Here is a 14,230-nt window from a genome sequence, read left to right on the forward strand (position 1 = left end):
CAGTTCTAGTGTGGCTACCGCAGAGTTGTACTGAGTCAGTCAGCGAGTCCTGGACCTATCGTCGAGTTAGCCAGCAACCAGTCAGTTGTATTGTGGCATTTGGAGTGTACTAATTGTGATACTGCAGGTAGCAGTAATCGTCAGATTGTAATTTGGGTGATTGTATGAGCGAATGTGAAATAAAACTCGCTACATCAAATACAACGAGAAGTTATTTGTCGCGATATAAGCCCGATACGCGACAATATACTGGAAGTGCATAAGTGTGCATATAACACATCTCTATTATTTGTTGTCATGATGTCAAATAGCAATTGCATTATGCACCAAATGGTCATAAAGCAATGAAAAAGGCCAAAGCCAAAGAAACTGGGCAGATAAACAGCTTTTATATATTTATATATATAAGATAATGATCTGGTCATATACATTATATTTTACCTCAGATCTAAGCTTGAATGTGCTTATGCTGTTTGGAATTCCCTTATGTCTACTGATGCCAACATAACAGAACACATTCAGCAGAAGTTTTCAGTCCTTTGTTTTGTTTCTCCACCCGTGTCCATTACGGTTTTACTTATGCTTTAGAGCACTTAATATTCCACACCTAACAACAGGAGGTATCATTTCGATGCACTGTTCATTATTCAGGTTTACCTTGGTTTTAAATTGTACTCTTTTTGAAACTGTCAGTCTTGAAGCTCCTGCTTCCTACATCAGAGGTTTCGTTTGTTCAATGTCAGCTCTTTAAGTAAAAATTGCCCTTCCGCTAGATGCACTTAAGCTGCTAATGTTGTTTACCAGGACACTGCCATATTTGGAACCAAAACTGTTTCTCTTAATCATATGACAATCCCCAATAATTTCGCCTATGTACGAACTTAACCTTGAGAGAAGAATGTCTGATGAAATGCTGCACGAAGCTGTCAATAATTACTAGTCAGTTTTATCACCCTTCTTGTAAAGGCGCAGTAATCAATTTCTTTCACTGGTGCGGCAATTCTTCCTTATATCAAAGAGAATTAAGAACTTATGGATCTAAGAACATAATCTTTCACTTCCTGCTTTAATCAGTTTTCTGCAATTTGATCAATACCTGGCGATTTGTACCTTTAAACTTTGCGGCATCAATTGGACCCTCAAGAGTGACTAGGCTGAGATGCACATACATTTCCATCTGCCTAATATCATCAACCCTATGTGCAGTGAACTGCTAAAAGAAGTAATTCCTCCGCCTATTCAAAATGTTGTTCGAGGTTGGTATCCCTTCCTGTTCATTTACACTTCTATTTAAGTCTCTAATATTCATGTGCTTATGGCATATTGCTAACTCATTTTGTTCTTCAGGCATTCCCTCTTTTTGTTCCTGTTATGTCTACTAGCTTCACGTCTTACACTGTTCAGTTTATTTCTGCTCGTTTGGTTCAGATCCTGCAACCATTGCAGCCTGGCTTGTTTCTTTTGATCCAGCAGCTCTGAACACCCTTCATCAAACAATGGTTTATGCTGCTTCAATTCGTAATATGGAATAATTTTTATATTCCCACCAATAATTTCCCAGTTCTCTTGAGAGCCACATCTTCATTTAAAGTTTCCGAAGATGTGAACCTGCTTGAGATTTTAGTCTCATACTGTTCTTTAATGAGAGTGTAAAGATTAAAATATTCCAAATTATAATTTTTTCCGTAGTTTTGTATGGGTGCATAAACATAGACAGGGGGTGTTCAAGAACAGATTGCTGAGAACTGGACCCAGGGGGATGAGATAATAAGAGGCTGAAGAAAACTGCATAATCAGGAGCTTCATAACTGTATGATGGGAAGTCACAATGTTTTAATTATCACCATGAGAAAATCATAATTCCAAAATACTGTTCTATATAGGAGATAGCCCATTTCTGGGTTGGTTTTCAGCATCATCCATGATGAGTTACAAATGACAAAAGGTCGCTGCATGTTGGGTGCCATGACTGTTGACACCAGTTCAAAAACAGCAACAGATGGATGTGGCAAAGAAACTTTTGCAGTTGTATAAAGACAAAAAGTTTGAATTTTTCAACTGCCTGATCACCATGGATGAATGTTGGGTCTATCATTATGACCCTGAAACAAAGGAAATGAGGAAACAGTGGAAACATGCAGACTCGCTGCCACCAAAGAAGGCCAAATCCCAGCTGCTGTCAGGAAAGGTGATGTTGAGTGTGTTCTGGGATCGACAGGGTGTCATCATGACCCACTACATGCAAAAGGGCGTCACCATCGCTGGTGAGTACTACTGGAACCTTCTGAGAAAATTACGGGAGGAAATCAAGAAAAAGCAACGTGGAATGCTGGGAAAAGGTGTGCGACTTCTTCATGACAACGCACTGGCTCATGCTGCTCATACTACGACACTTGCTGCCAGTTTTGGATATGAAATTCTCCCCCATCCGCTATATTCACCAGACCTGGCACCGAGCAACTTCCTCCTCTTTCCACACCTTCATGGTAAGCGATTCCAAGATGATGATGACATCATTTCAACACTGGAGAACTTCCCCTAAACAGTCAAAATGAGACCTTCTATGACCACAGTATCCAGCAGCTAATGCATCGTTGGGGAAAATTTGTGGCCTTGCAGGGGGCATATGTAGAGAAGGACTAACTCACATACAATTTCTTGCACCTGTGTCTCTGTTTCTCCTGGGTGATAATTAAAATTTTAGGACTTTCCCACACACTCCTCATCAAATATAATTACAGTGATCAAGTCAAGGAGTATAAGATGAGTAGGGCATGTAGTAGGCATGGGAGGGGAAGTAATTCTACAGAGTACTGTGTGAAAACTAAAAGTAAAGAGACCACCAGGAAGTCATAGACATAGATGGGATTCATCTGGCTCATTACTCTGTTCTTCTAAACAGAGTAATAAACATTCAGGTTCCACAAAATGCGATTTTTTTTAGTGGTTGTGTGACTGCTGGCTTTGCATAAAAGATTCAGCTCCATGGAGTTAGTTACTGTTGTTTACCTTCTACCTCATTTAGGTTCTGGATATTAAATTTCTCCATACCAAACTGTTGCATTGTTACTTTCCTTACTGCCAGTCTCTCGCTAACTTTTGCATCCACCACACAGTGTGTGTCAAAATCAGCTCCTCTGAAAGAACCAAACTTCTGTGTGCCAGATGATATGGATGTATGGAGACAGGGATAAAATTCCTTACTATGAAATATCTCGTTAAGACTTTCCAGGATGGAGAAGACTTAGCATGCAGTAATTTGTAAAGTGTGGAAATCAGCAATACTGCTATAGTTATTTGTAGTTATGACCTGTAAGTGGTCAATAAATCCAGTTACCCAAAACCCTGTCTATAGTCATTCATACTACGTGACAAGTGGTGTCAGAAGTAGTCAAACTAGAAATTGCACTGGATCTTCATGGAAACACAGGCAACTTCTCTAGCCTCCCAGACGGACATCAACCAAGCTGAAATGGAAGCCAACCAGGCAAAAACAGGTGCCAATCTATGGGACATGCGAGAAGAAATGAGAACCAGCTAAGAACTCCTGAAAGTACTGGCCAAAATGTACACCAACCAACAAAAGATGGATGCCAATATAGATGTCTATCACAATGAGGATGATGGCTAGATTGGCTGCCCAGCTACAGAAAATGGAGGAAAGTTCAGAAGAAATAAGAGTCCAAGGCGGAGAATGAGGAGGGCCCTAAGGAAGAGGCCGCAGTAGAAAGAAACTTTCTGAGCACTGAATGAACACAAAAGGGACCAGTATCCGGCCAAAAGCACTGTGATCAGCCAGAGAAATGAACCCAGGGTAATGGTGGGTCCCAGAAGAAATTGGTTGCCACCTGCAGAGGGATGACTCACCAAGCCAATCTTACATGGCATAAGGAACACTGTCATCAGGGACAAGGCAAGGACAAGACTGTACTAAGAACACAGAAAGGACAGATATTCAGAAACAGACATCGCGTGAAATAGGATGGCATCAGTGGAATAAGGATCCAAGGCTTAAAGGAGCAACTACAACTGAGGAAGGAGAGAACACCAAATAGGATCTTTGGGGAAACCAATGAGTTGGAGGTTGCAAAGCAAATAGTCAGGACTTCCAGCAGACTGCAGAAAATGAATGTCAGGACATTCAAACTGTCACCCTCACTGATTGGTAGAGGAGAAGGATGGTGACACACCTGGACTGACTGGTACCTTATCAGGGAGCCGCTTGGGATGAGCAGCCATAAAGAGGCTGTGTGAAAACCAAGCCATGGGGAGGAAAGCTAGACCAGTCACAGATGTCACAATAACAGTCCCAGGGAGGAAGAAATGGCAGTGTGCCTGTAGGCCATCCGGGGCAAATTGGCTTAAGGCAGGTGCAATGTAGTGTACAGACCCATTGCTAAGCAGTGACTGCAAACAGCAGCTTGATAAACATGTTCCCATTGCTAGACAGCAGATTCTTAACAATGGAACAGTTGGACTACAACAACGAAAACACAGCATTTTCTATTTGGTCCGTGCTGAGATGTTATAAGAGACAAAGCTAGTTGAGTACAGTCAAGTTCTGTACAGGAATCTGGGAACAGAGAACTTCAGTGCATGAAGCTGAAGAATCTCCAATATTAAAAGCCACTGCCAGGAAACGGCTGGTGAAGGCTTGGAAGGTTCTGTGGTGATTTGTGAATTGTGAAGATTAGCAGGGGCACTGTAATTGCTTATAGTTTTAAGTCATGTGTATAAATGGCCGATAAATCCATTCACAAATCCAGATCCCATCTACAGTCACACCCCTATACATGACAATGTGTTTTCATATCCTCCTGAATTGAAACATCCATTCACATTTGTATTTGTACTGACTTTGTGGGGGGGGCAACCTTCATTCAACCAAGAACTCAGAAACAATACTCATAATTGGCCAATGCAACAAGAAACAATCTAATTACAAGATGAGGACTGGATATGATGACAAAGTTAGGTAGGTATGAAGTGATTCAGAGCTCACTGAAATAATCCAGGTTAAGAGATGAATCATACATACATCCAATGCACAAAATATCAACTGGAACATGTCACAAGACAGCAGGATACATATTTTTTGCCATAAAAGAAATGAAACAATGGCAGAATTACAAACTGCATCAGTAACAGGTTGTATACGTTGCTACAGTATAAACAGTAAACAACATAATGATGAATGATATAAAACCCCATGGAAAGATGAATTGGAAAGCTCACATCATTATAAATAAAACTGCAACTCTGATGATAGGAGGAAAAAATAGTCTCTGTAGCCATCACCTGTCTATGTGATGTGTTCTAAAGCTCAACAACTATCCTTAGTCAATTACTGCACCTCTGACACTGAAGAATACCAAACTTGCTTATTCACTTCATTTACCTACAGTTGCTACCTGTGTGCAATAAATTATAAGGCACATTAGTTTGCTGAGGGATAAAGTGAAACATCTTGGGGTTGGATTAATTTACTAAGTGTTGTGCCTAGTGATAATCATGAAGTTGACCTTAGTGATAAGTTTGAGGTATATAAAATTTTAAGGCATATTTTACATTGTAAAATATAAACATGGCAACTTCTCAAATATTTCTGGTTAATGAAAGGATATATTCCTTATTCTAAATGCTTGGTATTATGAGAAGTAATACTGAATGGAAATCAGACTTCATTACATTGCAATCTTTCAATGCTCCTTTATATGCATATGTGTACAGATCAAATGATAAATGGAACATTTAAATCGGCTTAGTTGGTTATTTAAATACAAGCTCCCTCATAGCGGAATATATGAGCTTCTATGGTTGGTTAATTGTGCACAAACATGTCTGCCACGAGCATAGCAACTGATATCCAAAGTCTTGGGATGCAGCAGTTATAACAAACTGGTGGATACACTTCATTCAGCGATTTTTTGGAAGACTCTTCAATGTTTAAGTCACACAATATGTAACAAAAAATTAAACAATTAATGACAATCAGTGTCCTGTGTAAGTTATAACACCTGCTGTCTAGAACTATTTGTAACATTCTTACAAAAAATACTGTACACTTCAATTTGGTCACATCCAAAATCTTGACAGCAGGAGGAGAGTCGATAAGAAAATTACAGATTAATCCTAGATGTGTCTATTTTCACTGTAACTTTGGCAAGAGCCCTTTCTGGTCATCCTTGTTCTATTTACAAATTGGCCTTCTTAAGGTACTGACATAACTTGACCCAATACAAAAGAAATGCAACAAGAAAATGACAAATTGGTACAGGGGTGCGGTGACTTTGTTTACAAAATAAAAAAGAAAACAGGCACTTTCCCTGTTAACTCCATTTTCTCTGCATTTGGAATGAACTACACAGCATGAGCGCACTTCAGATACACCAGGGCAGACAAGACACAAAGTTCAAGAATGACAAACTGAAGAGTGTTATACTCAAAACCAGTCAGGTTTCACTCCAAATTCTAAACTTACTCTGCATAAAGAATAAAGTAAATGATCATTTACTTCACACTAAAAAGTACAATAACCAGAGCTATCATTTGGTGAAGTGCACCAAAACTGGACTCCAGAACCTCTTCTTTCTCATATAAAAAACCTGCCTTCACTTCATTTTTATTGATTCCAGAGACAATGCTGCATAGGCTTCCTGCATGTGGTACATGAGTCAAATACATCACAACTTCACAATATCTTTGACTCAAAGAGATAAATTCTCAATTCAGTGTTTCAATATACATACAATGCCCATCCTAATCAGATGGTGAATAAAACAAATGCTTAACACTCAGTTACGTCTGTTGTTCTACTGGTCACTGAAATAATGACGCAGGACTCAACTATAAACAGCCAGACTTGTTGATGAAAATTCGCCCTAATATAAGCATACAATAACAAATGGTGCTGAAGACACACCTGGAAGAAATGCAGATGCATGCAGCGGGCTGATCCATGTAGTGTCGCCAAGACTGTTATATAGTTTAGCATTACTGAACTGTGGCACTGGTTATAATAAGATCAAAAATTATTTGCACCTCCCATACTCTGAAGAAAATGGAGTCAAATGCCAGCCACACTCTTAAGAACTTAAATTATAAAATTAAAAGCCTCATAATAACTGATGAATCCAGAATGCCCAACACAAAAATTTTCTAAATGCAGTTTGTGAGTAAAGCGTTTTAGCCACATAATATGGAATTATTAACCCAGTAAATAATTTATTTATTGGTTTGACGCAATCAGAAAGTGTAATAGCAAAGGAGATCTTCAGATTTTTGCCTCATTGCCTCCAGTCTAGTGGAATGGCCAAAGAGTAGACGAACAGTCAGCCATGTTCAAGTTGCTTGTGATGTTGCAGATATTATGCTGGGAACTGGTGATCAAATTAAGAAATTAGTATAATTTTCCCTTGACTACTGTTACACACTTTTCCAATCACTGATTGAAATCATTAAGCAACGACACTGCAAAGTTGTCAGAAACAGCTGTCTGAGAAATCAACGATGTTATTAAAAATTCTAGCTACACTTGCATCAGCAGAAATGTGCATTTCCAAACTGAAATTAATAAAAACTTACTTAAGATATATGTGTCAAGAGAGATCACTCATATCTGCATTGGTGTTTCTATCTAATGAACATAATTTGGCTTTAAATTAAATTATTCCCATTATAGATGAACTGAGCACCACACATTGAAGCATAAATGTAATAACATTACAATTACACCTTTAATTCAGTATATCATTGTGATTCCATTATGTTGTTTTATTTCACTTAAAAAAATCTGCATTTCCCTCCTCACATCAAAGGCCTCATTACTTTTGCCATGGGTCTTTATAGCTCTAGAGCCACCTCTTAGCAGCAGAACTGAGAGAAATAGGTGTAATCAAAGTCAAAACAAAATGCATCAGTGAAACACTAATCCTGCTTTCATTCCGACGTTTTGCTAATTGTGGAACCCATAAATGTAGACTGTTAATAAAACTTGCAACACAATATCACCAATGTTGTTGCATTAAAACACTACACTGCCACTCAAAATTCTATGCATAACAAACAACAGCTCAGAGCAAGCAAGTACCATTCTGCTCCACAAAGTTACAGCCATTATTTAAAAAATGTTAATTTAATTTTGGGCACTAAGGACTCTTCAAAAAATTAGATATGCTGCATTTCAATTTCAACTTGCCTATCTGGTAACACTGCTTGTATCAGTGTATCATTTATTTGAAGCCAAGTGCCATCTCCTGGTCATAACAACCATGTACCTTTAGCAGATGCAGACAATCCAATAAAAGTTGTCTTTGAGAACCAATAAGAAGTTGTTAGAAGAAGCACCAATTTGGGTAAAAAGTGCAGCCTATGGTAGGAAAAATACAGCAAATTGAAGGGTCCCACAAAACATAATTCCCCAGTTCCCACACTCCTCCAGGGTCAGTCCCAGTTGTAAAAATTCGAAGTCCACACTTTTTTTAACTTGTCCTTAATCATCAAATCTAGGTTCTGGGCCTTCTTTCCAAAAATGAAAATGCACTGCCTATATTCATGATTTAACTGCATCTGTTTGAAAAGAGAAATACTCACTGCTACAAGTAAATGTTGCCTGTGCACTATTCCACAACATGAAGCATTAAGATACAAAACTATCACACTAATTTTCTTTAGGGATCTAACAAACACCAAATAAGGTTTCTTTGAGTGTAAATCAACCCACCAGCTTCCCGCTCATGCTCCTTCATCTGCTCAATCCTCTCCTTCTTTGGGATGCGGAACACCTCTTTGAGACTAGTCCACTCATTAAGCAGATTTGATGACAAGTCTAAAAACGTCCTGATCTTTTCTGCAACTTCACTCTCACCCATACTAGTTCGATCTTCCTCTTTACTGTCCTCACTACCACGTATCTTATCCACCACCTCACTGCTTGCTTCCTCATCTGACTCACCACCACGGATCACTACCTGTCCCATAACATCTCCTGGAAGCAGTTCTGTTTGTTTGTCTGATGTACCATCCACAAGTTGTTTCTCATTTTCAATTCCTTGCAGTGTTTCTTCATCTGGAACTTCCACTATAACTGGTAGCACTACATCAGTCCTAGGTTTGCTGACATCATGATCGCTGCCAGATTCCTCTTCTAATGATGATCTACAGACAGATACAGTGAAATCCCTATAGTACTTATGACTTAGAACTCATCTTCACTATCCTAATGAAAAGGGCATGTGTACAGGCAAGAGAAATAGTTCTATGCCTGTACTAAAGGTTTCTGGAAATGAAAGAAAGTCAAGTAACTGAGGAAAGAGTATATCATGTTCAATTCTTCAGTTTCAACACTTACAACCCCCAAAAGAACACAAGCACTATAACAGGTGTGAAGGTTCTGTCAGCACAACATAGCATGTAATTAATCAGTTGTATACATTCATTTCCCTACGTAGTCAGCACAGCAATTAGGTTACAGGTTGGGAGACCAGGGTTCAAATCCTAGCAGAAGCAAGAGAGTTTTCCTTTCTCCATAGCATTCAGACCAGCTCAGGAGCCCATCCATCCTCCTATCCAATGAGTACGGGGGGAATTGATTCCTGGAGGTAAAGTGGCAGGTGCACTCCATCTATGCTAAGGTTAAAAGAATGATGAAGCCTTACCCTCAATGCCCAACATGCCCAGTGCTTTGTGCTTTGTGCTTTATTATATAATTACATACAGGGATAACTTTATTTTACATGTTTTGGCTTAGCTGGCCATTATCAGGCTAATTCTACATCCATTGGCCACTTCACTGTTATTATTACACAATGGTCAATGCTTACAAAGTGAAACTATGTAAGCTTTATACAGTTTGCTGTCCTGTTATAACAGTTTGTTCAATGTGACTTGTCTATGTGTAGGTTCTTTCTTGGATTGTTTCTTCAGGTGTCATGGGTGTTTTTCAAGGATGGCTGCTTAAACAGTAAGCACAGCAACAAACTGTTAATCAGTATTACAGTATGGTATGTTAACAGAACCTTGGCACCCATTAATTAAGTTACACTACATGACACTCCAATACAAGATTTCACTGAAACAGAATTATGAAAAACAAAACATCGTGATGCACAATCATACTGACCAAGAACATACCCTTCTAGACAGCATGATGAAAGGAACTGCTCAACAAAAGCACAGATTATGTGGTATCAAGCAATATGATCACAAATGCCAAACTGGGTGGGGCAATAAACAAGAGAGACAGAAAACTGGAAAGCCTCAGTTCAGTACTTTAAATTCAAAATGTTTACAAACTTAATGAGAGTACTATAAACATTTTGAATTCAAAGTGCCAACTGTTACTATTAACCCCGCCACCCCACCCAGATTCACTGTGAATTTAAACTGACAGCTTCCACTACACTTACATTAAATAAATTTAACTTTAGTTCAACTTGATCATTTACATTTCTACTTTAGAGGAGTTCTATTAACACATTTTTGTGAAATTTAATACCCGATTAAAAAAAAAAAACAGCAGCTAAATTTGACGACTGTATTTCCATTCTCGAATATACAAAACCTAAACACATCAAAACCAAGGTCCACTTTATGTTTTTTTTTTTTGCTAGTGGGGTGGGACTAAGTCCCTTGTACTGTGGCCACTTCTGGCCTATTGTACCAGCCCCAGATGATTGTGGAGCAATTGGTCAAATGAAGATTGGCAGGGGAAACCGAAGTACTCGGAGAAAATCTGCCCAGCGCCACTTTGTCCACCACAAATCCCACTTGACCAGACCCAGGATCGAACCCGGGCCACCGATGTGGGAAGCTAGCGACTAACCGCTTGAGCTACGGTGCGGCCCTCCACTTTATGTTAGTAAGAAGCCTATAATATTTCAATGGAAGGGAGTCCTTTCTCATGAACAATGCATGCAAGGTCAACACAGAATGCACATTTATAAAGCCGACCTTCTGCTACAGATTCAAGACTGAAATCATATGCACTATTCTGTAGTAACAGGTGAGTGCCATACAGACACAACTTGCACATTCTAAATGAAAGTGAGCAGTCATACCCCACCTGCTCTACTTCACAAAGAGAGGTTGGTCCAGAGATGATCATCAAAAGAAATCTCCCTCTTTTTGGCAGGAACTGTACCACAAATGCCCAAGCTATAGCAAGTCATTTTACCGAATTATCATATCTCTAACTTTTATAATTTTGTGGCTTGGGCTGAGACTGAGTCCGCTTGGTACAACGGCCGATTACTGGCCTATTGTACAAGCTCCGAATGATAGACGAATATGGAGAATTTGGTGGAATGAGGATTGGCAGGAGAAAATGAAGTACTCAAAGAAAACCTGCCCCAGTACCACACTGCCCACCACAAATCCTGTATAACCTGATGTGGGATTAGGGAAGCATGTGAATAACTGCCCAAGTTATGGCATGGCCTTTATCACATCTCTTACATATCATTGTATGATGATATAAAAGTGGCCAATTTGTGCGCTCAAATACGAGACACCTGTGCGGATAAAAGCAAGTGAGAAGTTTAAAGCCTGAAGCCAATTAACACATAGTTATTTAAGACATTTGAGAGTCTGCACATCCCAATATTTATCCAAGACACTTTAGTCCAAAGCCTAAGTCAGCATACCTACATCAGTCAATGATAATTCATTAACACTGTAACAATAATACATAATTTCTCATCCGTACAAATCATGTAAACATGTATGTTATACTATTGTTGATGGCATATCTGCACAGTCCAGTTGACTGAGTACTGCACTTTTTCATTACTACAAATGTTACTCCTGACTTACACTCCTGCTACCAGTCCTGTAGCATAGGGAACTTAAAATCCCCTCCTCCCAGATGAAAAGGGCAACAGAGAGAGAGAGAGAGAGAGAGAGAGAAAAGGAATATGAACAGTTTTATTTCAGGTGTTGAAAAATATTAGGTACAAAATTCACCAAAGAGAAATATTTTAATAAAAAGGATGTTCAATCAATAAGTAACACCTAAGGGTGTGTTGCACTCACCATTATCACTTCAACATGGATGAAAAGAAAAAAGAAAAGAAAAAAAAAAAGGAACAATGTGTAAACTGTATACTTCTCCACAGTCATCTGAGTGAATGTGACATTAATTGCAACAACACAACACCTGTTTGCTCACAGAAGAAAGGACTTTTGTTCATGACGACACCCACTCTCATACAACCTATGTCACAATGCAACTCCTGCAGCAATTTTCCCTGAAATGTCTCACCCAACCTCCACATAGCATGGACCTTATGCCCAGTGCCTTCCACGTCTCTGAACAACTGATAAAGCACTTCAAAGGAAAACACTTCTGATGTGATAACATGGTAAGAGGTGATATGCAGCAGTAGATGGAAACACTGCACCCTGTTTCCTCTTCACAGGAATTGTGTATCACTAAGACAGATGTATTAACTCCTCTGCTGATTATGTATTGAAACAGATGGTTTGTTATTTCTCATCTATTTGGAAGTGCAACATCACTGAATGTTACTTGTATTTGTAATATATATATATACATATGCCCGTAACACTAGAAATCACAAAACCTGGAAATGGGGGGGGAAACAATCCCCAAAATACAAGGTCCAACAATTTATTTTCGAGAATGGCTAGATGTGTCACTAGGGTGTTGAGTCAAGCAAACAAATGCATCAAAGCACATTTGGACACATTCCAACTTGTGTTTACACGAGCCGCAGACAAAACAAGTCGTTCATTCCCAAGCAACAGACGAAGTGATATACCGTTGACAGAGAAATGAGTGACAAGAATCTCAGGCAGTGGATAAACATCAAGTTTTGTGTGACAATTGGTAAAAGTGCTAGTGAAACATTAGCCCTATTAACAGTGGCTTATGGCGAATATGCTATGAAGAAATTGAGTGCTTTTGAATGGCAGAGGCTTTTCAAGGAGGGGCAAGATGATGTGCAAGATGACCCAAGAAGTGGGCAGCCAAAAACGCAAATGACAGATGCAAATGTGGACAAAGTACAAACAAATGATGAATCAACAGTGTTAATGGAAGTGCTGACAAGGTTACGGGAATCTGTTTGGAGGAAAAGACATGAACCCTGGCCCAACAAGTTGATTCCCCACCATGACAATGCTCCTGGCATGATGCATTAAAAGAGTTCCCAAGTTCCTGGCTAAGAAATCCATTACAAAAATGGACCATCCACTTTATTCACTTGACTTAGCCACCAGCGATCTTTGGCTCTTTCCAAAATTAAAAAATGCATCAAAGGGGCAAAGATTTGCTGACATTCCTGACATCCAAAGAAACATGATAATGTTACTGAGGTATTAGAGAAAACGATTTTCAAGACTGTTTCCAGCAGTGGCACCATCATCTCACGAAGTGCATAGTTCACAAGGAGAGTATTTCAAAGGTACAGCAGCCGCTAGTGCACAAGTAAGCAAGTTTTGCTTTCAGAGGGCCCTTCCAGGAATTAAACTGTCACACCTTGTACAATGTATAAATAAGATTAAAAGATTCTGAAGAGGTATCTGAAGACCTTAATTGTTGTATCTTTCAATTCTATTTCAGGCCATGAGGGCCTGACATTAAAGAGTACTATTCCTCTTTGCTTATTTGATTTCACTGATATTCCAAGAAACAATGAACTTCATTAAAAAGCAGATTTAAACAACACCCTATTACAGCTCAAATAAATTTTACACAGCTCACCTCTCTTTCCTTGCCACTTCTTGGTGAGACATATTCTGACCATCAATACCATCACTTGATCCATCAGCCAGGAAACTGTCTGGAGCTGGTACATTTGCCGACAGCGAAGCCCACTTTTCAACCACAGCTATTACTTTGCTGTCTTGCAGCACTGTCTTGTTGGGAATTGGCAACTTTGATAATGTTTGAAGAATCTGTCCAGTGAAAGGAATTCATATATATATATAACACACACTAGCAAATAAACGAGAAGCAACAATATCGAACTAAAGCCAAAATAAAATACAATACAAACTTAAAGGGAATCTTCTATAAGAAAAAAATGTGTGTTTCAGCCTTGCTACCTTCCCTGTCCCTGCAAGACAGTCATGACAATTCAAGACAAAAGTCAAAAAATCAATTATTACTGTTCCTGAAACATAACCCATGGTTATGCAACTTCCAAAATACAAAACTGTCAGATGTATATTTACCAGAAATTGTTGAACTGCATTTGTTTTTTGCACA

General features: G+C 39.0%; 1 protein-coding gene across 2 annotated transcripts in view; it reads right to left on the bottom strand.

The window, feature by feature from the left end:
- The window catches only part of LOC111870608 (probable histone-lysine N-methyltransferase CG1716), a 64,726-nt gene that overhangs the window by 19,453 nt on the left and 31,043 nt on the right, over positions 1-14,230 (bottom strand). For both annotated transcript variants that reach the window (XM_023863030.2, XM_023863031.2), the window contains exons 9-10: positions 13,724-13,917; positions 8,723-9,156 (exon numbers count right to left, since the gene is read on the bottom strand). In XM_023863030.2, the coding sequence (XP_023718798.1) occupies positions 8,723-9,156; positions 13,724-13,917 (628 nt within the window). The remainder of the gene's footprint in view (positions 1-8,722; positions 9,157-13,723; positions 13,918-14,230) is intronic.

Source organism: Cryptotermes secundus, unplaced genomic scaffold, assembly GCF_002891405.2.
Source record: "Cryptotermes secundus unplaced genomic scaffold, Csec_1.0 scaffold363, whole genome shotgun sequence".
Lineage (NCBI taxonomy): Eukaryota > Metazoa > Arthropoda > Insecta > Blattodea > Kalotermitidae > Cryptotermes > Cryptotermes secundus.